This window comes from Sabethes cyaneus, chromosome 1 (assembly GCF_943734655.1).
Source record: "Sabethes cyaneus chromosome 1, idSabCyanKW18_F2, whole genome shotgun sequence".
Lineage (NCBI taxonomy): Eukaryota > Metazoa > Arthropoda > Insecta > Diptera > Culicidae > Sabethes > Sabethes cyaneus.
The window spans coordinates 39,878,850-39,903,828 of NC_071353.1; the positions used below are offsets into that span (position 1 = coordinate 39,878,850).

The 24,979-nt window shown below is 39.9% G+C and overlaps 1 protein-coding gene across 1 annotated transcript in view; it reads right to left on the reverse strand.

The window, feature by feature from the left end:
* LOC128745602 (uncharacterized) overlaps positions 1–24,119 on the reverse strand; it is a 48,395-nt gene extending 24,276 nt beyond the window's left edge. The window contains exons 1-6 of the mRNA XM_053842680.1: positions 24,059–24,119; positions 22,724–23,943; positions 20,111–22,669; positions 19,789–20,044; positions 19,373–19,725; positions 6,857–7,007 (exon numbers count right to left, since the gene is read on the reverse strand). Of these exons, the coding sequence (XP_053698655.1) occupies positions 6,857–7,007; positions 19,373–19,725; positions 19,789–20,044; positions 20,111–22,669; positions 22,724–23,943; positions 24,059–24,119 (4,600 nt within the window). The remainder of the gene's footprint in view (positions 1–6,856; positions 7,008–19,372; positions 19,726–19,788; positions 20,045–20,110; positions 22,670–22,723; positions 23,944–24,058) is intronic.
* Between the last annotated feature and the right edge of the window lie 860 nt (positions 24,120–24,979).

The following is a 24,979-nucleotide window of genomic DNA, read 5'->3' on the forward strand; positions in this document are numbered from 1 at the left end:
AGGCATGATTTCTCTCTCTTTTCCTCTCTCTCATTTTCCTACTCCCCGCCCCCCACCTCTTCTATGCTAAAATGTATGTCTTTATGTCTAGTTTGATGTAGAAGTTTCGGAGTAGGTGCTCGATGTTAGGCATACAGATATTTGGCATAATGGATGATAGGCATAACGGACGATAGGCATAATAGACGTGAAGCTAAATTTACAAAACTTCGCTGTTCTATGAATATGCCCTTGAGCCAATTAACAATGCAACCAGAACCGGGGCCGCCTATTTACCATGAATTCATTTCACATAATGCTGTCTAGCTTAACGCCATTTGTCATAAAAACATTGGCATGAACATAATGAACACACTTAAAAAAAGTGCCGAAGTCAGCAAAATTTTGCCGAGATTTGGACAGCCGAGCGTTAGGTAAAATTTTTTATGACGCCAAACGTTAGTAAAGATCCATAAACGTCGATTTGCAAAACTGAAATTTTTACCGAACGCTCGGCTGTCCAAATCTCGGCAAATTTTGCTGAGTTTTTTAAGTGTGAATCATCTGCAACTTGGACTAATTCTGTAAAATTATTTTTTTGGCTTATGAGATGATTCAGGGTAAGACGGCCGCAGGCCGTGAGCATTGCCGGCGATCCGCCGTCAAAAGTATTGGCCGCTGCAGGGAGCGATGCATCCCGCAAAAATCACATCGGTTTATTTGCTTTCCTATACCTACCGACTCTCATTAGTTTTCCCTAATTAACTAATGTTTATTTGAGCGTCTTAGTAGAATACCTGAAACAATAAAAAAGAAAACAAAAAGTTATTTATATCCTTTAATTCTACTACTGTGTTTTATTGATAAATACGTATTTCGGTCTCGACGTGTCGACGGTCTCGACGTTTTTTTTATTGTTGTAGTTTTCCCTAGCCATCGCATCGACTCACCGAGTTGATACCGGAAAGTCGAAAAACAAATAGCCGAAATCCAAATGGCCGAATTTCAGCAACAGTCTCAAAAGGACGGAATTGTATTTAGCTAATTCACAAAAGAGCAAACTTTTATTTGACCGAATCACGGAAAGCCAAATAGCGGGGCAGTCGCCCCGCAGAAATCACCTCTATTTTCCTAAGTTTCCTGACTAGCAGGGGTTATCCCTTAGTTAAGTCCGAACGAGCGACATCGAGTAACGATAATATATGACCAACATTTGAGCGGGTCAAAAACGTGTGTTTCGGCCATTTGGAATTCAACCATTCGCCTTTCGGACATTTGTGATTCCATTAGATCTATTATGCCGTTTGTCATTATGGCCAATGACATACCATTCCGACCATTCGTGATTCGGCCATTGCTTTTTTAAACCGTTTACCTACCAATGATCGAAACATAAATGGCCGAATCACGAATAGATGAAATACAAATGGACGAAACAACAAATGGCATCATAGATCTAATAGCCGAATCGCAAATGGCCGAAACACAGATGGCCAAATCACAAATAGAAATAGATACCGTGCCGTAGCACCATGAAAAAAGTATCAATCATCTATACTCTATTGTTTGCTGAGTGCGTGTATCTTGTTTTTCGAAGACAGCGGGGCCATAATTTACGAAATGCTTGTTTTCCTTCATTAACGGGTGGCAACTAAAATTTTGGAATTTTTCTCTCAACCTGTCAAAAAAGACAAAGATACATGAAGCAGATCTGATTTACCGAAATTAATGATACATTATCCATTGTTGAAAAAAATTAGTGTACATTTGAAAGCGGTCCGTAATCGGCAGTTTGGCGAAACTTTCGTTTGACGTCGAAACAGGAGCGTTGTACGGCCGTCATGTCCGTCATTTGCGAATGCAGCTCTTGATTCTACCAATCAACTGTTTGCAATTCGTGGCTCTTCAGTTATTTTTGTACACCAAGGAACTCAAAATCCAGAAGAAATCTTTGATTGGGGGCACTGAGACAGATTTTTCGTTTCGTGGTTTTTGGATAAAAATGGGATCGAATGGGTATTCAGGAACGATTGTGTTTTTTTGGCGTAATGCGATGATGGTCTATCCAGCCAAAACACGTATTGTCCATCTGCATGATGTTTTTGTAGAAACGGGATCAAAAATTTCTTCAAACATTCGTCTGGTGCATCTTAATTGATAGCCAAACCAGAGGACTTGTTGTTGACAAAAGGAGAAATAGAACGATGTCCTTCTGCGTCCATAATTTTGGCTCGCCTTCCACTACCTTGCTTGCGAATAGTTGTTGGGCATCTTAGGATATGGTAAACAATCGAAGCCGCAACATATTTCCTTTTTAAATGTTGTACCGTATACTTTTTGCCGAGATTTCGGTTGCAGTTCGTAGAAATGTACAACGCTCGGCCGATATGCTAATTGTTTCGACGCCATTTTAAGCAAAACTGAGGAAGCATGAACAAAATAAAAAATATTGACAAAAAGAGGAGAGCTAGAGCTAACACATACATACTCTCATTTTTCTCTGAGTTCGTTTGTTGTTGAGTATAGGACCTGCGAAAAAATTCCAAAATTTTAGTTGCCACCCGTTATTTGATGTTTGTGATACGTACGAAAATATTATTTAACTAGTTGAGCCCGAATCATACGATCTGGAAAATATAAATGTCTGTTAAGAATTCAGAAAACTGCGGATACATTCCATTGGCCAGTGTTTGCGGAGATGTTTAATCTTTGTATTAGTTCTTTGAGTTCCTTTATTGCATAATATGGCTCTAGTTGTACATAAAAGATTTATAGCCGAAAACTGAAACAAACAGTTTTGATGGTCGTATTGGATTTTATTTAACTGAATAAGAACATTATCTCCACTGTGTTGATTCTATAGGCGGGCAATATGGCTCTTTTGCGTGAGTGGCTCTGAACCGTCTATTGTCTGCCGCAAACCGATTCATATGATCGGTGTTAAGTCAGACAGAACCGAGTGGTAAAATTCTGACTTCGAGAAAACGCATTCAAAGTTTGCTGCTTTCGAAATCATCTTCTAACTCTGGCTGTTTGCAACATTCATGTAGCCTGTTTAGAGTAAAATGTTGCTTAGAATATTCTTGATCGTTTGCTATTAATAACTATTTTTTTTAAATTTTGCGACTTGGTCCGGTCTGATTTAACACCGACCATATGATATCGCGACAAGCAATCGAGTCAAGCAGTTGAATCGAATGGTCGAGTCGAGCAGTTAAATCGAGCAGTTAAGTCAAGCAGTTAAATCGAGCAGTTTAATCGAGCAGTTAAATCGAGTTGTCTAGTCGAGCAGTCGAACCGAATGGTTTAGTTAAGCAGTCGGGTCAAGCGGTTAAGTCGAACAGTTGAGTCGAGCAGTTCATTCGTGCAGTCGAGTTGAGAGGCTGAGTCGAGCAGTTGAATCGAGTAGTCTAGTCGAGCAGTTGACTCGAGCACTCGAATCGAACACTTTAGTCAAGCAGTCTAGTCGAGCAGTCGGGTCAAGCGGTTCAGTCGAGCAGTTAAGTCGAACAGTTAAGTCGAGTAGTTCAGTCGAGTAGTCCAGTCAAGCAGTTTAATCGTGAAGTTAAGTCGAGCAGTCGGGTCGAATAGTAAGTCAAGCAAATGTGTCATTCAGTCGAATCGAGCAGTTAAGTCGAGTAGTCCATTCGAGTAGTTAAATCGAGCTGTTCAGTCAAGCAGTCAAGTCGAGTAGTTAAATCGAGCTGTCCAATCAAGCAGTTGAGCCGAGCAGTCGAATCGAAGAGTTCAGTCGAGCAGTACAGTTAGGCAGTCCAGTCGAGCAATCAAATCGAGCAGTCTAATCGACCAGTCCTGTCGAGCAGTTTAGTCACCCAGTTCAGCAATCGAGCAGTACAGATGTCAACCGGTGAGGTGACTGATAATACAACCCATTGCTACGAACGCATGATGTCCTGTCAGGGACCTATTTTTAGTTACCGATAAGCCTCTTATGACGTCCTGTCAGAGACCTGGTTTCGGTACAGACATAAGCCTCTTATATAAATAGACTTCAAAAACATTATTTTTATCCACATTAGTCAAGAAATTAGTTTTCAGCCAGATTTAGCCAAGTAAGGATTCGGCCTTTTGTGATTCGGTCAAATACAATTTCGGCCTTCGCAGTTATTGAACACTGGTTGAATACAATTTCGAGGTGACACTTGTCGAAATTCAGCCAATTAGATCTCAGCTATTTGTTATTCGACTATTTGTGTTTCGGCCATCCGGTACCAGCCCTTTTAAACTGAGTCGATTGGAGCCTTCGCTAGCTAACGGCAGATTGGTTAACTTGCATTATTCCTACCGTATATTATGTCTTCCGCACATTATACCCATCGTCCATTATACCTATCATCTATCATGCCTACCGTCCATTATGCCAATCGTCCATTATACCTAACGACCATTATGTCTAATATATTTATGCCTAACGTTCGCATGCCCAACATCCGTATGCGTGTCGTCCATATGCCTAAAGGAGTACACTCATCCGGAGTTATACATGTATAAAAAAAAACAAAGCAAAACCTAGGTGCTACATTCCGGTATCGAAACTTGACTTTCTGTTTTTTATACGACAGACTTCGCAGCCAGCTGTTAGAGTGCAGGACAGTTGCAGGGCCAGTTGCTACGATCCTATTGACTCTAACAGCCTCTCTCACCCGAGATTCAAACATACGACGACTGGCTTATTATGACAGCATCTTACCGCGAGGCCAATTGGGAGGCATATACGTATACATGTGCATACAAGCAAACAAATTTCCAAACATTTGAAATTCATAACTTTTGAACCATAGAACCGATTTTAATGATTTTGGCCGGGCTTCTACTGATCCAGTTTGTCTACACCAGTCAGCACCAGCACCGTTTGTTAGTTTTGTGCTGGAATGCAAACGCTATCCGGTTAAAATTGTCGGACAGACGGCATCCGACAAAAGCGAAACTTTTGCTTGCGTCTGTCCGACGTCGTGCGACTAATTCTTGCCGGGTATGAATTGTGCCGCCGTACTTTTTGTGCCGTCATACTTCCGATTGTACCGCGAAAAGAATGCGATCTGATCAAGGTTAAATCATTTAGAGCACTCTATTCACATTATTTATTCCAATTTTGTCCAGTGTGTGCTAAAAAAATCAAAACCTTGGCCGTTTAAGTTTCAGATGTTTAAATCTTTCTAAGCCTTCTTTATCAACAGACTTCGTAGCCAGTTATAGGTATTATATAGGACAATCAGCGCCCCCTAGCCGAGAATCGAACGTACGACGACTGGCTTGTTAGAACAGCATTGTACCTCAAAGCTAACGGCAGTGTATGTTAGCGAAACTCATTAAGAGTGGCCAACGAAACTTAGTAGCTCGCGAGTAATTGTCACCAGTAAATCAACGACACTCTTTGATGACAGTTTTGCTGGAGACTTTATCATCAAAGGGTGTCGTTGGCTTAATGATATTGGTACTCCTGAGGTATTAAATTACTAGGCCATTCTCGTAATAATTCTCTTTCAGAATTTTTCACATTCAGTGCAGTACTGTGCAGCTAAATTTATTTTCAAATTAATTATTCTAACGATAAGAATCAAAACACAGCATAATTTACTACTCTTGTTGGCATGACATTATCCTAAAAGTATTGGCACAGCAATTTATACGCTCGTACTTCACCGTGGTAAGCCATCGTCAGCACTACCAGTTATCGTCGAAGCACAGCTACCGTCCTCGAAATTATTCCACCCGAACCGTAGTAGCTCAGCCACCCCCTGTCATTCGTAATTAAAAATCGTAGTCCACAGCAGGTGAAATTGTTCGTCCCGTCGCGTCGTCGTGCTGCAACCTCGTCCGGATAGCCGAACCGACTTTCAATGATCTTACTAATAGGTGGAGCCAGCCAGTAGCCAGTAGCAGCTGGAGTTCTCGTTTAAAACATAAATCGAATAGTGTCAGAACTATTCCGTACCCGGGGGCCCAGCTGTGTATCGGCGAACGAGATCCGAACGTTTTTTTCGTACCTACCGTTCCCAAAGACTCTGTTATACTTCGATGGAAACCTATAATAGGACGGCACAAGCACCATTTGATGCATAAAATCGTATTATTCTATAAGCTGTCGACTGCTGCTGTTGACGCTGTTAAGCTGATCTCCATGTTTCTTTGCTCTAGTTGAATTGGCGATTTGGAGCACACTCCTGGGAGCCTGGGATAGTCCGCGCCAGCTGGGTCAATCGGTGTCGCGTGGTGCCAATCTCGTGATATTCTCCAGAATTACTCCAGCTTAGCAACCTAGAACACTGCAGATACACATTATGAAGAGATTTTATGCACGGATTTTTTTATATTTTCATCCCATCATCAACGCTCCGCGTTAACACAGCACTCTTCCTCGCCGTGGCTGCTGAGTAGAGGTGAAATCATTTGCATTTCTCAAATTGGCAGCAGCTGTTTCAATCCAGCACAAACTCGCCCTATCGCCGGGCGTTACTGCATCAGGTTGGTTCATAGGATATGCCAGATCGACTGGTGAACTTTCTGCTTCATAGAGTGCCAGATTTAGAGGCTGCATACGGACAAACTAGCGAAGCTGGTTCAGCTACTTCTGATTCCCGGTTTAACGGAAGACATTCTTCGGGAAACACGGGTTGATCTATATGTTTTATAATCCCTGGTTACGATATAAATTCTCGTTTTCTATAAACGAGGGCTGCCATTAGGTGGCGAAGCCACCCTTTCAATACGCGGCGTTGATTCTGGGCTAGCGATTCCTTTGTATAAGGAGTCGGGGTGGACAACTTTTCGCTCTCTCGCCGACGAAAGGGCGGAGGTTCCATAATCCGGGCAAGTTGGAAAACATTACCCGAGCTTGACGATTGCCACAACTAACCGAAGAAGCACTGGAAGATAACGGAATCACACGGAGCTCGTCCGTCGTTGGTGTGATACGGTGTGGCCATTATCCCGATCCGTTCGAACGCCTTTCCCGGGGCACGGACTTGCACACTGAATATGGCGTTAACAAACTCAGCACGAAAACGCTGTAACGAATAGCAACACAGAGCTCATAAATTCGGTTATACCTTCCCCTTTCCGGCATCCGTGTTCACGGTATCAGGCGGTCGCACTCTGCACATTATGAAAATCGAATGAAAATTTATTACGTTCGAAGTAGCGCGCCGCATCATATCGTGAACCATGTTTCAGACAGCGCCATCTAAATTTACTGTTCAAATTGATATTGAATGCTGAAAATTGCTGCAAATTGATTCGAATCAATAACACACTCGTATATATACTCTACTTAATTTCGATCATTCTGGAAAATTCTGCTGTTCACTGCTGACCTACAAAACTTCTCCCGTTAAGTCGGCCAAGCGTGACGGGAAAGGTAGAAATAGACAGTAACTTGATTAATTCTCGTAGCATTTGCAGTTCGGAAAATACCAACGGCAGACGCAACTGGGTCATTATTCAACCGGGCGGCGCTAGAAAGCGACATCGCTACGATGAAGTGCCAAACATTGACCTGGATCCTAAGAATGGCGCACCGATGGCGTTTGTCGTCGTCGACCTGAGGAATATCATCAGCCGGGTGTCTGTGTGCGTGTACGTGTGCGTGTGCACGTGTGCTTGATAAAATGGAGACGCGCACTCGAGAGCGAACCTGGCGAGCAGCAGGCGACACCGTCGGTCGTCGCCGCCGCCCGGCTGGTCCCAGGGTCCTTTTCTGCGACTGGAGACGTGCCAAGTTTAAAGTGTATCAATCAGAAAAGTTTTAATTGCTCGCCTGTCGCTGGCAGCGTAGCTGCGCTACTTGAATCCAGGGCAGGCCTCTTGCTCGCCGGGAGGTGATGGAACTGCAGGCAAGAGGAGGCAGAGTTTTTCAGCTGCCGCTAGCTGAAAGAGAAGTAATTTTGCGCGAGTTTTTTTGCTATTAGAAACGGTATTTAGGGAAACAGATTTCTAGGGAACTGATAATAGTTAGAGCTGTATTTCGGGTACATTTGTAAGGTCTTATAAACTTGGCTTGTTTGGTATTAATTTAAATGGTATTGCAAGTGCTTTTTTACAGCCCATAGCATAGTGAAAACAACCATCAGTATGAAACGAAGGATTGAAGAAAATCCATGGAGGAAACATTTATAGTTGTTGTGTGAGATTTTCGCAGTTATAGTTTTAACAGTGTTTTTACTGATTTTAGCCAAATATGACGTGACTGAAGAACGTTTGTACAATATGAAATTTTGTACGTTTTATTTTACTACACACTTAACAAAAAGCACCGAATTCGGTAAAATTTTACCGAAATCTAAACAGCTGAACGTTCGGTAAAAATTTCGATGGTGCCAATCGACGCTTACAGATCATTAGTAATGTTTGGTGCAATAAAAAATTTTACCGAACGTTCAGCTGTTTAGATTTCGGTAAATTTTACCGAATCATTTAAGTGTGTATATTGAGGTGCACTTCAGAAACGAACGTGTAACGAAAAGTGATCACGTTTTGCACGCTTCTAACTCAAACATTTTTAACTATTGAAATAAGCTTAAATATCAGGCACTATCACGAATGAACGGTTCAGCCAATCCTACACACGCACGATTTTGCTTCCCAGGCCCGGTATGATAAGCTTATATATCTGCGATTTAGTTTACTTCGATTCAAGGAAAAAGTAACAGAATCCTTCCTTCCCTAGAGATCAGGAATCGTTTAACTCGATAAATCCTGGACCAATTTGACGTCCCGAAGGTAAACAACCTTGTAAAAGCGTAAAGGTACCACCACTCTTCGATCAATTTTATTTGAACACTAGCTGACCCAACAAACTTCGTATTGCCACAAATTAAACTGTGTTGTGCATAAACCGTGAATCTCGGATGACCTTTATCACAATCTCGAGTTTTGCAAGTTTCTGAGGAATTCATGGGTGTTGTAATATACAAATTTTCCTCTGAGTAAAGTAGAAAACAACTCCTCCCATTGATTAGCCTGATAAAATAAATCGGATAGCATTTAAATATTCGCCATCATTACAAACCATTTCGCCGAATACCATTTTGCGGAACACCAATTCTCGGTTGACCATAACGCGGAATATAGAGTTTCGCAGAATACCATCCCGCGAAAAACCTAACGCGGGATGTACCATTTCACGGAAAATCTTTGCGTGGAAAGCACCATTTTGCAGGGGTGACCCAACTCAAGAAAAACCACCCCACAGCGGCTAGCACTTCCGATGGCAGATCGCCGGCAACACTCGCGGCCTGTGGCCGTCTCGCCCTGAATCATCTAATGTTACTGTTGGTCTTGTTATTGACTAATGTTTTATGAAAGCCTCTAAATTTTCTCGAATTCAATGAGTTTTTGAGTTACGCAAAAATTTCTGTTTTATTTGTATGAGAGTCCACCTACCACAGGGGTGAGGGGTCTCAAACCAACATAAAAAAAATCCTGCCTCCAAAACCCCCTACTTGCCAAATTTAATTGCATTTGCTTGATTAGTTCTGGAGTTATGAGGAAATTTGTATTTCATTTGAATGGAAGCCCCCCCCCCTCCTGAAAAGGTAAGGGGTCCTAATTCATCATAGTAAAAATTCATGCCTCCAAAACACCCACATGCCATATATGGTTCTATTTGATTGATTAGTTGTCGAGTTATGAGGAAATTTGTATTTCATTTGTATAGGAGCCCCCCCTCCTAAAGCGGGGAGGGGTCCTAATTCACCATAGAAAAAATTCTTGCCTCCAAAAACCTTCACATACCAAATTAGTTCTCGAGTTATGAGGAAATTTGTATTTCCCCTTAAAGGGGAGAAGGGTTATAATTCCCCTTCTAAGGAGGGGCGGGGTCTCATTTCATCATAAAAAAATTCTTGTCTTCAAAAACACCCACATGCCAAATTTGGTTCCATTTGCTTGATTAGTTCTCGAGTTATGAGTAAATTCGTATTTCATTTGTATAGGAGCCCCCCCTCCTAGGAAGATAATGGGTCCTAATTCATCATAGAAAAAATTCTTGCCTCCAAAAACCTTCACATGCCAAATTTGGTTCCATTTGCTTGATTAGTTCTCGAGTTATGAGGAAATTTGTATTTCATTTGTATGGAAGCCCCCCCTAAAAGGGAGAAGGGCCATAATTCCTCTTCTAAAGAGGGGAGGGGTCTCAATTCACCATAGAAAATATTCTTGCCTTAAAAAACACCCACATGCCAAATTGTGTTCCATTTGCTTGATTAGTTCTCGAGTTCTGTGGAAATTCCTTTTTCTTTTGTATAGGAGTCCCCCCTCCTAAAGTGGGGAGGGATCCTAATTCACCATAGAAAAAATTTTCACCTCCAAAAAGCTCCACATGCCAAATTTGGTCCCATTTGCTTGATTAGTTCTCGAGTTATGAGGAAATTTGTATTTCATTTGTCTGGAAGCTCGAGCAAGGATTGGCAACAAAAGTATATCAAAATTATTACATATTTTACTGTTGATATCAACTAGAAAACATGTTTTGTTATTAACTCAAAATTGCACTTATGAAGTATCAGACTTTGCTATCATTTTGTTTTCATTTTTATTGAAAGAAAATTGTTGACAGATTCTATTTATTCAATATTTAAATTAATCTATTTTCACATAATTTTTTTTTTCTAGTAAAATGGTTGGTTCAAATTATAATGATAGCAAAGTGATGATGATGTGATAGTAAAATTACAACTTATTCTGCTTTCCTATTAATACTGTGTAACAGCAAGATTGGTACTCCGTTTGATATTTTTGATAGCAAAAGTAGTACTTAGTCTAATTTCACGGCGTGGAATTTTTGCAATCAATTTTGATATTTTAACCGCTAAGCCGACCAAAATGAAATCATACCGAGTATTCAAAATCCGTTACATCAAGATATCAAGTTTTGTTTTCATTCTGCACTAAAGCTTTGCTCGGGACTCCCCCCTCTTAAAGGGGAGAGGGGTCATAATTCCCTTTTTAACCGTTATGTGTTCGGCTGGGTACCCGGGTACCTTTTGAGACTTTATAGCCTCGAAAAACAAGGTTTACGACAACTCAGCCAGCTAAAACTCGTAGAATGCTCCTAACTAGTGGGAATAAACCATTTGTCATCAACAGATTGCCTGTAGCAGCAGGGGGGGTTGAAGGGGGGGCCTTCGAATTTTTTTACCCCATAAGTGTTCGGATGGGTACCCGGGTACCCACCGAAATGAAATGCTTCTAACTTTATCAATTCTTGACCGATTTTGAATCTTGAACCGTCAAAAGATTGGAAAATTTGTCTATTTTTAGAGCATGAGACTTACCAAGCCTGGGACCACGTCTGGTTCCCGTAAATCCGGATCTCCGGGACCATGTTCCGGATCCAAAACAAATGTGTACAATTGTCAATAAAACCACACAATATTGGTATCAAAATTCATGAAATCACTCCAGGAGTTGATGTTTATCCATTTTGAGTCCATTCAACTTATAGTCTTCGGAATGGCCACTCCGGAGCAGGTTCCTGTGGGGCCATACGAGACCGCTAACATATTTGGATAGAAAACCCTAGCAATATGTATATCAAAATTCACGAAATCACTCCAGGAGTTGAGTTTTATCCATTTTAAGTTCATTTGATAAGCTGTCCCTGGAATGGCCACTCCGGAGTAGGTTCCTGTGGGGCTCTATGAGACCAGTAACATGTTTGAATGAAACCCTAGCAATATGTATATCAAAATTCGTGAAATCACGCCAGGAGTTCATTTTTATCCATTTTGAGTCCATCTGACAAGTTGTCCCCGGAGTTGCCATTCCGAGAACAACTCGTCAAATCGACTTAAATGGACAAAAATCAATTCCTGGAGGGATTTCATGAATTTTGACATACATATTGCTAGGGTTTCTACCCAAACATGTTAGTGGCCTCAGGGCCCCATGGGAATCTGCTACGAAGTGGCCATTCCGGGAACCACTCATCAAATGGACTCAAAGTGAATAAAAATCAACTCCTGGAGTGATTTCATGAAGTTTGACATACATATTGCTGGGGGTTCTAACCAAACATGTTACTGGTCTCATAAGGCTCCACATGAACCTGTTGCGGAATGGCCATTCCGAGGACATGTCATCAACTGAACTCAAAAAGGATAAATTTCAATTCCTAGAGTGATTTCACGAATTTTGATATACATATTGCTAGGGTTTCTATCCAAACATGTTACTGGTCTCATAGAGCCCCACAGGAAGCTCTGGAGTGGCCATTCCGGGGACAAATCATCAGATGGACTCAAAATGGATAAAACTCAACTCCTAGAGTGATTTGGTGAAATTTGATATACATATTGCTAGGGTTTCAGTCCAAACAGGTTAATGGTCTCATAAGGCCCCACAGGAACCTGCTCCGGAATGGCCATTCCGAAGACAACTCGTTAAATGGACTCAAAATGGATAAACATCAACTCCTGGAGTGATTTCATGAATTTTGATACCAATATTGTGTGGTTTTATTGACAATTGTACACATTTGTTTTGGATCCGGAACATGGTCCCGGAGATCCGGATTTACGGGAACCAGACGTGGTCCCAGGCTTGGTAAGTCTCATGCTCTAAAAATAGACAAATTTTCCAATCTTTTGACGGTTCAAGATCCAAAATCGGTCAAGAATTGATAAAGTTAGAAGCATTTCATTTCGGTGGGTACCCGGGTACCCATCCGAACACTTATGGGTGTTAAATTTCCCGTACACATAACGGTTAAAGAGAGGAGGAGTCTCAATTCAACATAGAAATTGGTACGTGGTATATGGCTCCTTATGGAGAAATTCGTATTTCATTTTTATGGCAGCCCCCCCCCCTCCTAAAAATGTAAGGGGTCCTAATACATCATAGAAAAAATTCTTGCCTCCAAAAACACCCACATGCCAAATATGGTTCCATTTGCTTGATTAGTTCTCGAGTTATGCAGAAATTTGTATTTCATTTGTATGGGAGACCCCTTCTTAGTGGGGGGAGGGGTCTCTAACCATCATAAGAAGCTTCCCTTGCCCCAAAAATACTTACATGCAAAGTTTCACGCCTATCGGTTCAGTAGTTTTCGATTCTATGAGGAACATACCGACGAACAGACAGAAATTCATTTTTATATATAAGATTGAATCTTTTTTTTTTTTTTTTTTTTTTTTTGTGATGGCCCTAGACCCTATATGGTCTTTGCCTCCACCCCATACGCATCTTTGGAGTGGGAGGGACGTTTATCTCTTGGATATTTAAATATAGTTATTTCACATATTGTTGCTTATCTATTTATCAGCCATACTACTTGTTGCATCACTCTCCCGCGTATGTCCATCACAATACTATTAAAGTCTGATAATCGTATTTTCTATGATTTCATATAGATTGGGCTACCATTACTTTTCACCTGTCTCACCTTCGCAAGCAACAGGACCATTACAATTTCACCTGTCTCGCCTTCGCAAGCAACAGGATATTCCCTAGTAAAAAACGGTTCTGCCTTAGCAGACTATAGAGTGAATGACTCGACAAGTTCACAATAATCGTTGATTTAAAATTGGCTTTTCACTGTTTCAATTGCCATGCGTTTGAACTGGGTCAAATTCGTTGAACATTTGGCTTCCTGTGGCAAACTATTGTATATTTGAAGTCCTTTATAGAAAAGCGATCTCTGAGTCGTCTGTTTCAAAAAACGGGGCAGTCTAAAGTCAGAAGCACCTCTAGTGTTGTGTCTGTGTATATCTCTACCAAACTGTATTTCTTGTGTAAGATATTCAGGCAATATACCAATTTTCATTTTATGTATAAACATCAAGCTGTTATATATTATTCTTTGTTTCACTGACATCCATTGGAGCATATCTAACATAAGATTCGTTGATGTTAACCGTCCACATCTGAGCAATAGTCTCATTATCTTATTTTGCAACCTTTGAAGCCTTTGCACTTGCGTATCTGACGCCAGCAACAGCACCGTTGCGCAGTAATCAAAATGCGGCAATATAACTGATCTTACATATGTTAGCTTGGACCAAAACGTTAGATATCTATTTATCCGACACAGTACTCCATACTTTATGGCAATCTTTTTTATAACGTAATCCACGTGTTCAGAGAAATTAAGCTTTTCGTCCACTTGTACTCCTAGATACTTAGAAACAGTCACTCTTTCTATTACCTCTTCGTCTATTTTGAGTTCAACATTCTGAGCAAATTTTTTATTTCCTATAATCATCCACTTTGTTTTCGATACATTCAAGCTTAGTTTTTTCCGTTTCAAATACTCTGCGATCTGCTTGAGGTCAATTTCAGCTTCTCGAATTGCCGTGTCTAAGTTGTCACTGGCCCAATAAATTGTGGCATCATCTGCAAAGAGTTTCAGGTTTCCATGTCTCAAGCAAGTTTTTAGGTCGTTGATGTATAAAATAAAAAGTAAGGGTCCTAATACGCTTCCCTGTGGTACTCCCAAATCATTCCTACGCGAATTCGAAACAGCGTTTCCGTATTTAGTCCTTTGACTTCTATTAGAAAGATAACTGTTAAACCATTTCCAAACAGTTCCCCGTATCCCTACGTTATGTAAAAGATCTAACAACTGCGATCTATCAATTGTTTCAAATGCTCTTTTGAAATCCAAAAAAACAGCTACAGTGAATTTTCCTTTTTCAATATTAGTCTTCCAATTATGCAAAATCAGATTTATAGCCGTTTCTGAGGAATGACTTTTTCTAAATCCTGACTGCTCAGGTATTATAATATCCTGAGAATTGATAAAACTCATTAATTGTCCTTTGACAACGATTTCCAGTGTTTTCTCTTGGAGCTCCAACATATTAATTGGTCTATACTGCGTTGCATTCTTTGTATTACTCACTTTCGGAATTGGGACTATAGTTGATTCCTTCCATGCACTTGGCACCAAACCCGTTGATAGACTAGTGTTAATAAATCGCAATAGTATGTCATTGGTTTCCAAAAATGCATCCTTGAACACTCTGGTAGACACATTGTCAATTCCTGCCGTTTGTTTCAGTTCGTTCACAATATTACGCAAATTCGTCATTGAGATAACCTCAAATCTATACATACACCGGTTGCATGTTATCTGTGACATAGCTGGTTGACTACTGTTTGTGTTTGGAATATTGTTTCGTATCTCGTATATACTATCTATGAAGTAGTCATTAAATTTGTTAGCAACTGAGAGTTCATCTGATTCCTCTATCCCATCGAATATTATTGTACTCGCATGTTCAATTTTCGGATTTGTGAGTCTTTTTATAGTTTTCCACATCTTTTTACCATCATGCTTATTTCTGTTTAGCTCATCTTGAATAGATTTATTTTTAGCATCTCGAATTGCCCTAGAGTATTTGTTCCTGGCCATAATATACTTGTTCCAATGATATTGTGTTTTGTGTCTTCTGTGTTCTCTATTTAACTGAATACACTCTCGCTTCATCTGGGCTAATTCATTAGTATACCAACCATCACACCGATTTGTGTTTAAAATTCTGATGTCTGGTAATCTGGCTACATTGTTTTTAAGCATTAGGTCATAATTTTGGACACAATTTTCAAACGTTTTATGTGTACTACAATTCAAGCACTGATCTATGGCAAATATCTCATCTCTATCTTGCCTGTCTCGCCTTTGCAAGCAACAGGAAGAAGCTTGTGTGTCAAGTCGACTCTGCCTTAGCAGACAACATAAATCAGTTTGATTGTACCTTCTCCAACATTTCACTTTCGTGAATTCATCATCTAATGCCGATGTATTGTCGATTGTAACACATATCGTTTCATGGTCAGTAACACGTAAGTTTGGCTCAATACTAGCTTCCGCTTCATTAACATAATTAACAAAAACTAAATCTATCCTTGTGCTGCTTTGTTGCGTAACACGTGTATCTTCTTTCACAATTTGTTTAAGTCCATATACATCCATCACTCTTCTTAATTCTCTACTATCATTACTTAAGTTGTAGTCGATATTAAAATCACCACAGATAATGCTATCAATAGTATCATCAAGTGCTTCCAACAACCACTCATCTTCAAGTTTTCTTAGAAAGGCCAAGTCACTTGAATTTGGGGAATGATATAATCCTCCAACAATAACATATTGGGTACCAATTTTAACCTTCAACCCTAGAAACCAGTTTTCATTATCTTTGACATTCAATACTACTGTAGTAGTCAATTTACGCTTAACATATATTGTTACGCCACCTGTATGTCTAGAGTGTGACCAGCAGTTAAACATAGTATACCCTTGAATTGAAAATATTGCGGCACTTGCTTCGTCAGTCAAATGAGTCTCTGTTAGCACTATAATAGATGGTTTACTCTCATTTACAACTAAACAAATTTCATCAAAATTTGAAGTCAATCCGGCAGAATTGAGATACATTATTATGAACTTTCTTTGCTATTTTGTGTAATCAATAAATCGTTTAGCCTTACTTTGTCTTTTTTTGAACATATCACATTCATAACTCCATGCTGGATGGCAAGTATCCAACTGGTTATCTGGCTCTAATTTCATTTTTTTGTTGTATTTGTCGCAATTTATGCATTTTTCCAAGCTAACTTTACATTCCTTTATATCATGATTTTCTGCACATTTGGGACAGCAAACATTTTCTTTACAATCTGCTATTTTATGGCCATAATTCCAACACTTATAACAACGCATTACGCTAATCTCTTCAAACACTTTGCATCTGTCCCATCCAATATTTACCTTCTTTTTCTTTATAATAGTTTCAAACGTAACGGCATCTACTTCCAAAATCGATATCATTGAACTATTTTTCCATTTTTCATTCTTGAATGTTTTTACAATTTTGATGTCTGCTTTATCATGAATATCGTTTTGTTCAATTAGGCTTCTAATGAATTTACTACCATCAATATCGTTTTCATCTTTCTCATATCCTACAATACGAATTTTTGGTCTAGTTGGCTCCCGAATTTCTATTTTATATTTATTTCCTAATAATTCTTGTGCATTCGTTTGTAGTTCCATTGATTTTTGTTTTGTAATGCATTTGACAAACGCTTCACCTGTTGATTCAGAATAACGAACCGTTTTTACTCCTGAAGTAACCGCGTTTAATGAATGACGAATATCTTTTTTAGTCATGTCAACAGACTGGCTAGTTATAGGTTTAAAGCAAACTGTTTCAGAAATTTTGGTCATACAAATATTATTTTGGTTATCAATCATTTTGGCAGACATCTGCTGATTTTCATCCTGGCCGCTATTCGCTATTCTCCTACGTTTTCCACTTCTAAGAAGTCCCCCATCATCTTCAGAAATTCTTTTATTCATATTCGGTGTTTGATTTCTATATATTTTATCAGCTGTTCCAGAACGAACAACTTGGGACCAGCTACTTTGAACAATTGGGGTATTACATGCATCAGTACAAATTTTATCTTTCATGCTTGAAATTTCACGTTGTACAATTTCTGTCATTTTATTTTCCATTGTTGTCATAAAACTTTTGGTCATCACTGTAAGTTCCTCACATATGATCTGCTTCCACGCATCAGTCATCTGTTACATGCACGCATCACTCATACGTATACCAGTCACACTCTCATTCGTATCATTATTGCTCGCTTTGGGTACTTTGCTCTGTTTGCTTTCCCGAAAGTTTTTTCGGCAGTTAAAACATACATACAGCAGCACGCTATTCTCGCTCATGGCATGAATGCCGCTTTTAGTTAGTCCCGCGCAGGAGACATGCCAAACTCTTTTGCATTCTCCCGCGCACTTCACATACTCATTTCCTCTCGCAATTTTCTGTTCGCACTCTGTACACTCATGCATTTTATTCGCTTTGGCTTAGTACGCAGCCGCCGCGGCATAAAGGCTATGAAATAATCCACAATATTACACTTTATTTTCAATCTTAAATACACATATATTATAAATTACTAAATTATACTTAGCTCAGTTAATCGCTGGGAAGACAATTTATCCGCAGGCACTTCACTAAATTTTAATAGCACTTTATTTCTTATAAGAATCGGTGTTTAAATTTGATGTTTAAACATCACGTCTACTCACACCACTTCACTATACACTAGTCTACACGAACTACACGAATCTACACGAACTTGATGTCCTAATAGTACACCGTTAAAGAAAACAAAAAACTACAAGGTATACAGCCCTAAGGGTTGTACGAAAGGGTGACGTAGGACTGTGTCATATAATACTCATTATATTGTTAACATGTTTTAATCGATGAAGTATAACTATGTCTGATCATTAAATCAAAGACTAATGTAAACTGCATTTCTGGCATATGCCTATTTGAGTATTTGTGAGTATCATTGTTTGAGTGTTTATTTGTAAAAGAAGAGCGAAATATTCTGATTTTATTCTTCATTGAATCAATGGTGGTTTTGAAAAAAACCGTTTGAAATTGTTTGGTGGCCCTGAAAAGAACTATGTTTGAGCTGATAGCACATCTTAAAAATCAGTACTATAATTACTGTTGCCAATAAATAGATGGATGTCGCTATTCGGTCCTTTAGACTCTAGGATGATGGTTGCCCGCTAATAGAGGAGTGATAGGAAATACCAAATCACTGTAAAGTAGAAATGAATTAGTTTTATCAAAAAATATAAGAAATAAGAAATATAAAAATACAATACTTATTTATTGCTTAAATTTAAGATAAGCAATTTATGAGTTGTTCGGGGACCGATTGTAGGAGTAAACTGTTAAAGAATGCCAGCAAAGGGATGAATCGATAGAAAATCGATTTCAATATAAGCGTCAACTATGTGGAACATAGCATTATGTGACTATGATTAACATTTGATGATTGCTAACAGATTTGATACTTACAAAAGATTAATTTAAAGTATTCAATGCCATCACAAATGGCCCCAAAATCGCGAGTTCAAAATCAGGCACCGTGGCTCGGTTATCAAGAAACAGTAAATCGTGATAAAATAAATTTAGCTGCCAATCGAAAAGGGTTCATCGGGAGCGATTGTTGGCATCTGTAAAGGCGAATGACCACTGTTGAAATATATGACTTAAATAAATAGTAGGATGTGAAACTTACAAAACTTTCTAAGTTTTAGTATTTGTTAACAGAACAAATCAATTCAATCAATCAATTCAATGTAAGTCGATACTGTTAAACCTTACTTACTCTAGGGCTGTGGTAGAAAACGATCGTCTCGGCTTTATCAATTTTAACTTGATAGCAACGTGAACTGAGGACGATGATACGAAAAGTACGACACGTACCTTTTCGTAGACAATACCGGAATATTCCTCGAAAAAGTAAGATCGATGCATGAACCTCCCAGGGTTGTTGCCTGTCTGGGATCAGTCACGAGATCAAATTTCATCCATTCCGTCATGAAATTTACCAAATCGCTATTCTCCTCTTTAGAGATATCCACATTGAAGTCACCTGTCACTATTGTTGGGGTTTCATAATTCGAGTAAAACAGATGTCGAGTTAAAAACAGTTGTATCAGTTTCAGTGACGTATTCGGTGAGATATAAACGGCGAATAAGATTGTTTTGCTTCCGTCAATAAACAATTCTGCAGCGCAGATATCTCCAAAATTTTCCGCGTCTAGAAGCATAGCGTCATGTACCTCACTCGCTTTTATAATTTCGTGTTGGGATGACATAGTTGCAAATTCACTTTTCACGAAAATGGCAACTCCACCAGCACGTTGGTTTTCTCGTTTAAAATGCGTGATACAGGTATACCCTGCAAAAATAGATAAAATAATGCGTAACAATTATTGAAAGAAATAGAATGAATATAACGAACCTTCCATTGCTAACGATGCGTTATTGTTTGCCCATGTTTCGCTGAACGCAAAGACATCTGCCAGTCTAAGAACGGGATCAGTTGATACATCTTCAGAATGAGCATTGAAGCTCTGAATATTTAGACTAACTAGCACGAAAGAATGGTTGCCGCTGGTTACGAATTCAATCAGTTCATCCCGAATTGTTACCAATCTGTGGTTCTCTAGTCGACTCATCTCTGTACGCAATTCTTTCATTTTGGGAGTATTACTGCCCTTCGCATGGTGAAATTTGAACGAGTTCGTTGAGTTTGTTAGGTACAAACCTTGCAATGAACTTACTCTCGACATCGCAACATATACTAACTGCTGCTCCTGACTTCTGTCGTAGTCGACAACGACTTCTGAGAATGTTCCACCTTGCGATTTATGTATGGTGAGTGCACAAGCACTAACGACGGGGAATTGAGCTCGTTTACATTTAATAGCGCTGCTAAGTTTGATATTGGCGGATCGCTTACTGATAGGTGTCCAGTCTTGTCTGAGTACACCGGGCTTCGAAAACACTATCGGCCTTGACTTGATTCGAAGTTGAGCGCCAACTGTGTCATTCTGAAACTTGAACCACAATCGACAGGCGGATTGCTCTTCAGTTTCTGCGAACTCAATGAACATAAGCTCGCCAATCGCACCATTTACAATGCCGTCTGCTACTTCCACGTTCGTAGTTATCATATACGACATTCCCACAACCAATCGTAACATGTACGGAAGGCATCCGGTTTCAGCGACGCTCATGCGATATAGTTTGGTGCGGGCACTCGTCAGCTGGGTAGCATCTCTATGTCCAGTTATTACATCCTCAGCAGTATGATCTAATCCTTGCCGAAGACTCAATGTTTTCTGATTGAATGCTTCTACATCGGTGTTCCTATGGAATAAGCGAATTGCGTTCGGTACATTTTCCTGGCACCATTCAGCTGTACGGAATCTCCCCTCAATGACTTTAGTCTCGTCATCCGATAATTGTTCGCCGTTTCCGATTTTTGTGAGTATGGATGAGAATTCAGTGTCACTCTGTCGCATAACTTGACGCAGTGGGAAGAATTTCAAAGACTGCCAGAGTGAAGCACCTCCTAAGGAATTGTTCACAGGTTTAAACGGGGCTCTAGCATTTACTGGCGGTAACTGACGAAAATCTCCACATAGTAAAATGTCTTTTCCGCCAAAAGCATCATCATAGTTGCCACTAATATTTTGCAGTCGCGTATGAACAGTGTTCAAAATGTTTGCACCAATCATGCTGATCTCTTCGATTATAATTAGCTTAATATTGGCAAATGAATTGCGATACAATTGGAGCATCTCGAAACCTAGCTTTCCATGATGCCGCCGATCCATTGTTATATGGAAAGCGGAATGCACCGTCGTACCACCAATAGCTACCGCTGCCTTTCCGGTAGATGCGCAAGCAACATAGGCGTTGTTTAGAGAGTTATGAGCTTGACTGAAGCGGTTATATGTCTCCATCACAATACGAAGCGTGAAAGTTTTGCCGCACCCGGCCGGCCCGGTGAAAAACAATTGCAGCGGTTTTCTGGTTTCATCGAAACAATGGAGGCTGTCGATAACGTGAAGAATCAGAGCGCGCTGTTCCGGATTTGTCTTCCGCATTAAACTGCAATATTCTTGACTGGTCATTACCGAGGTGCGTTGTTTAATGACCGCCGATAAGGCGTTAGTGGGTAGCAGTACAATATCATCGTCATTTGGTTCCATTGCAATGGTTCTCGTGCACTCAGCACGCTTAACATTAGCATCCGTTTCCTGTACACCTGATTCATCCTCAATACACAACCGCAAATACTCGTCAACGATATGTTCAAGATTGAGCTCACAATCATATTGCTTGCGCTTCGCTAGAATTGCTGCTTCGTTTTGGTCGTAGAGTTGAAGAAACTTGTTATTGTCGAGAACATCGCACATTTCATTCCGAAATGGTATAAACAACACCACCATCTCTCGCTTATACTCAAAGAGCTTTGCCATCTCGTAGCCACACCACTGCAGTATACGGGAAAAACGGCGGATCTTATATGAATTAGTACCATTTCGTTCTTTTGTGTAATTTGCTGCAAAATCGGCTAGACATACATCATCTAGACCGAGCCGCGCTTCATACTTTTGCACGATATTTAATGTCCAGACATCAGTTGAACTGTCGTCGATTCCCTCTTCATCCATTCGTGCATTTCGCTTTCTTGATTTCGTACGCTCATGCGGCCACATCGTTGGTATGAATTGTATCGCTCGACTTGCTTCTGACATCGGTTGACGCAAAAGATACCATGCCGCCTCCTGGGCCGACATCTCCACGGAGTTGAGCATTTTGATGCTCAGTTTCTTCAGAAGTTCAGTATAGTCTTGATCAGGAAATTGTTCTTGTAGTGCGATAAGGTCTCGTTGAAGGCAACTTATTCCTCGATTGGTTTTGTTCACATATTCGACAACATACGCAGCACACGAATATTCATCCAATATAAACTGCAAGTCCATATTCGAGAGCAGATTTCGAGCTATCCACGGATTAAACGAGTTTGTCCAAAGTTCAGACATGGATCGTTTGAGCAAAACAGTGGGACGGCGAATGGTTGCACGGATAACATCGAGGTATTTATCCATTGTACAATTACATTCAAGAAGAAACGATTCCAGTGTGTCGAATGCATTTGTATCTAGTACTTCGCGCATTTTCTTGGCCTTTCTAACCAACTGATCGCGGCGGCTATCATCCGAAGCAATAGGAACGAGTATCCTGGTTTGGTCCATGGGCCAATAAGGAATGTTGAACCGACAGCGGTTTTCATTCTTCTTATAGCAAGTGAATGTATGTTTATGAACCTAGAATAAACAAATTGAATATGCCGAAGTACAACACATGGACAGTAGATTTACCTGATAACCATAGGTATCCGGTAAATCCTCGGCCTTGACGGAACAGAGTTCATCAATCAACCGCACGGTATCGGTCATATTCTCTCCGACTGCTTCACGTGGGTCATTTTTCAACCATAGCAAGATATGCGCGTGTGGACTACCCCGATGTTGGAATTCGATCCGCTTGAAATAATCAACTACTTGATATTTTCCAAATATGTTGTACTTTGGCGACGTTAACAGAATCATAATCGTGTCCACAAGCTTATTGAAGTATGCGCAGCACGTAACCGGATCATTGTTGACCAATGTTGCTCTCTGTAAGGCAGTCAATTCCTGCATTGGATTTGTTAACTCGGTGTTATTTTCTCTTTCGGATAACCGGTATAGAGTTTTGAGCAGGTGAGGCCACTTTGTTTCGTTCGCACTAAGTGTTAGGAACATCGTAGGCTTACCAAGTTGGCGCATCATGGCAAAAAGATCCCTTTTCCTTTGCTGCCAGTACTGGACTGAGTTCGGAATGGTTTTCAGGAACGATAGATTCCGGTTAATGCATTGCTCCATAAATTCCCTATTCTGAAGATCGCCGCGAGTAACATTCGCGGTGCCCATACACTTAAAGGTGCATTGCAATCCTTCCGAAACTCGTAAACGAAGAACTTTCATCGCCATGTATAATACGTGCTGTGGCTTTGCTCCTCGTCTATCACAACGACGAGTTTCGCTGGAAGCAATCATAAAGTACGTCACGCGTACGCCTGGTCTAAATTCACGCGGACAGCCGAAATAAATGGCAGGATATGACAGCTCTTCGCCATGCTCATCATAGATTATAGACAAGGGGATCTTGTTTTGAGCGGGGGCGATTTCTAGGCATTTGTCTTCATTCCATAAAAGCGTTTCTTGTTGACCCAGTAGCAACTCTGTTTCATTATCGAAATCAATGGTTTCCAATGCAATCCGATCATCCGGAGCACTGTTATCTAGATCTTCTATTCTATTACCGTCCATAACGATACCGTATCTGCGGTACAATGGCGTTTTAACTAAATACGTAAGCCAAGCTTTAACTACCGATTTCTTAACGAATCCGGACAGGTAGGAAGACTTGTGTATCACATGTTTTTTGATGAATACATTAAACGCTTGATCGTCGTCAAGTTGACGAGGAAGGGAGCGCAACATCTCACCTACATCTACGGGGCAATTGATTACTTGACCAACAATCGAGTAACTACCTGTGATTAAAGATTGTGTAGACGAATAATAATGAAACTATTAAAGCATTGCAGCTTACCTGCAGCAAAGCGCAAACGACGTATTTGCATGAAAGGTAAGCGAGGTGACACTAACCTTTCTGCAATAGGATCGAGCGGCGGTAAACCCGTCGGTACTTGCGGATAGGCAAACCCATTAGTTTTAGATAATGTTGGAATTTTTCGTTGTTTCAGATTGCTGCGACAAGTTTGGCATACTTGAAATCCATTAACTGATTCAAACGATCCACTCTCTTGCAATACTGTTGCAAAATCTTGTGTTATAGGTTTGAAATCGTTAACAAACCATAATCTGTCACAGACACTGCATACAGCACCGAACTCATTTTGTATGAAACGTTTAGCAAATTCCTGGTCAGCACGTTCAAAATTCGATGTAGAAACTTGTCGAATTCATCAAACGCCATCAAGTAAATGAATAATTAGAATACATGTCAAATCAAAATATTGATACGAAGTAGACTGTGACGATTGAATATACAGGAATATGTCAAAGTCAGCGCATTTAATAATACTATTACTAGTTTGTTACAGATGGATCAGTGTACTGAGTCTAAAATGTTAAAGGTTATTTAAATTCTTTAACCTTTAGGTTATTTATATCCAATTCTGTGGTTGCGTGGGATATGGAATGCAAATTATGGCAATTTTCATTAGGCGTTTGATATTTCACATTGGGGCAACGCGATGATGAGAGATTCCCGAAGGTATATAATACTGACAATGATTTAGCATGTACTGAGCGAACCGAAAACAAAAATACCGCTTTTAGATGATCATGTTACCCAATTTACATTTGAATCAATTTCATCCCTTTCTTTAAAGCACTCAACCGTTTCAAACTTAGTATAATGTGATATAAGATATCTTCACAAATAATAAATAGTAAGAATGAAATTGCCATTGATACTAAATAATATGCCAAACTAGATAATCTGTCTTACACAATTATTAATAACTGCTTGATAGAAGCTCAGCCAGGTATATCTGGGACTGG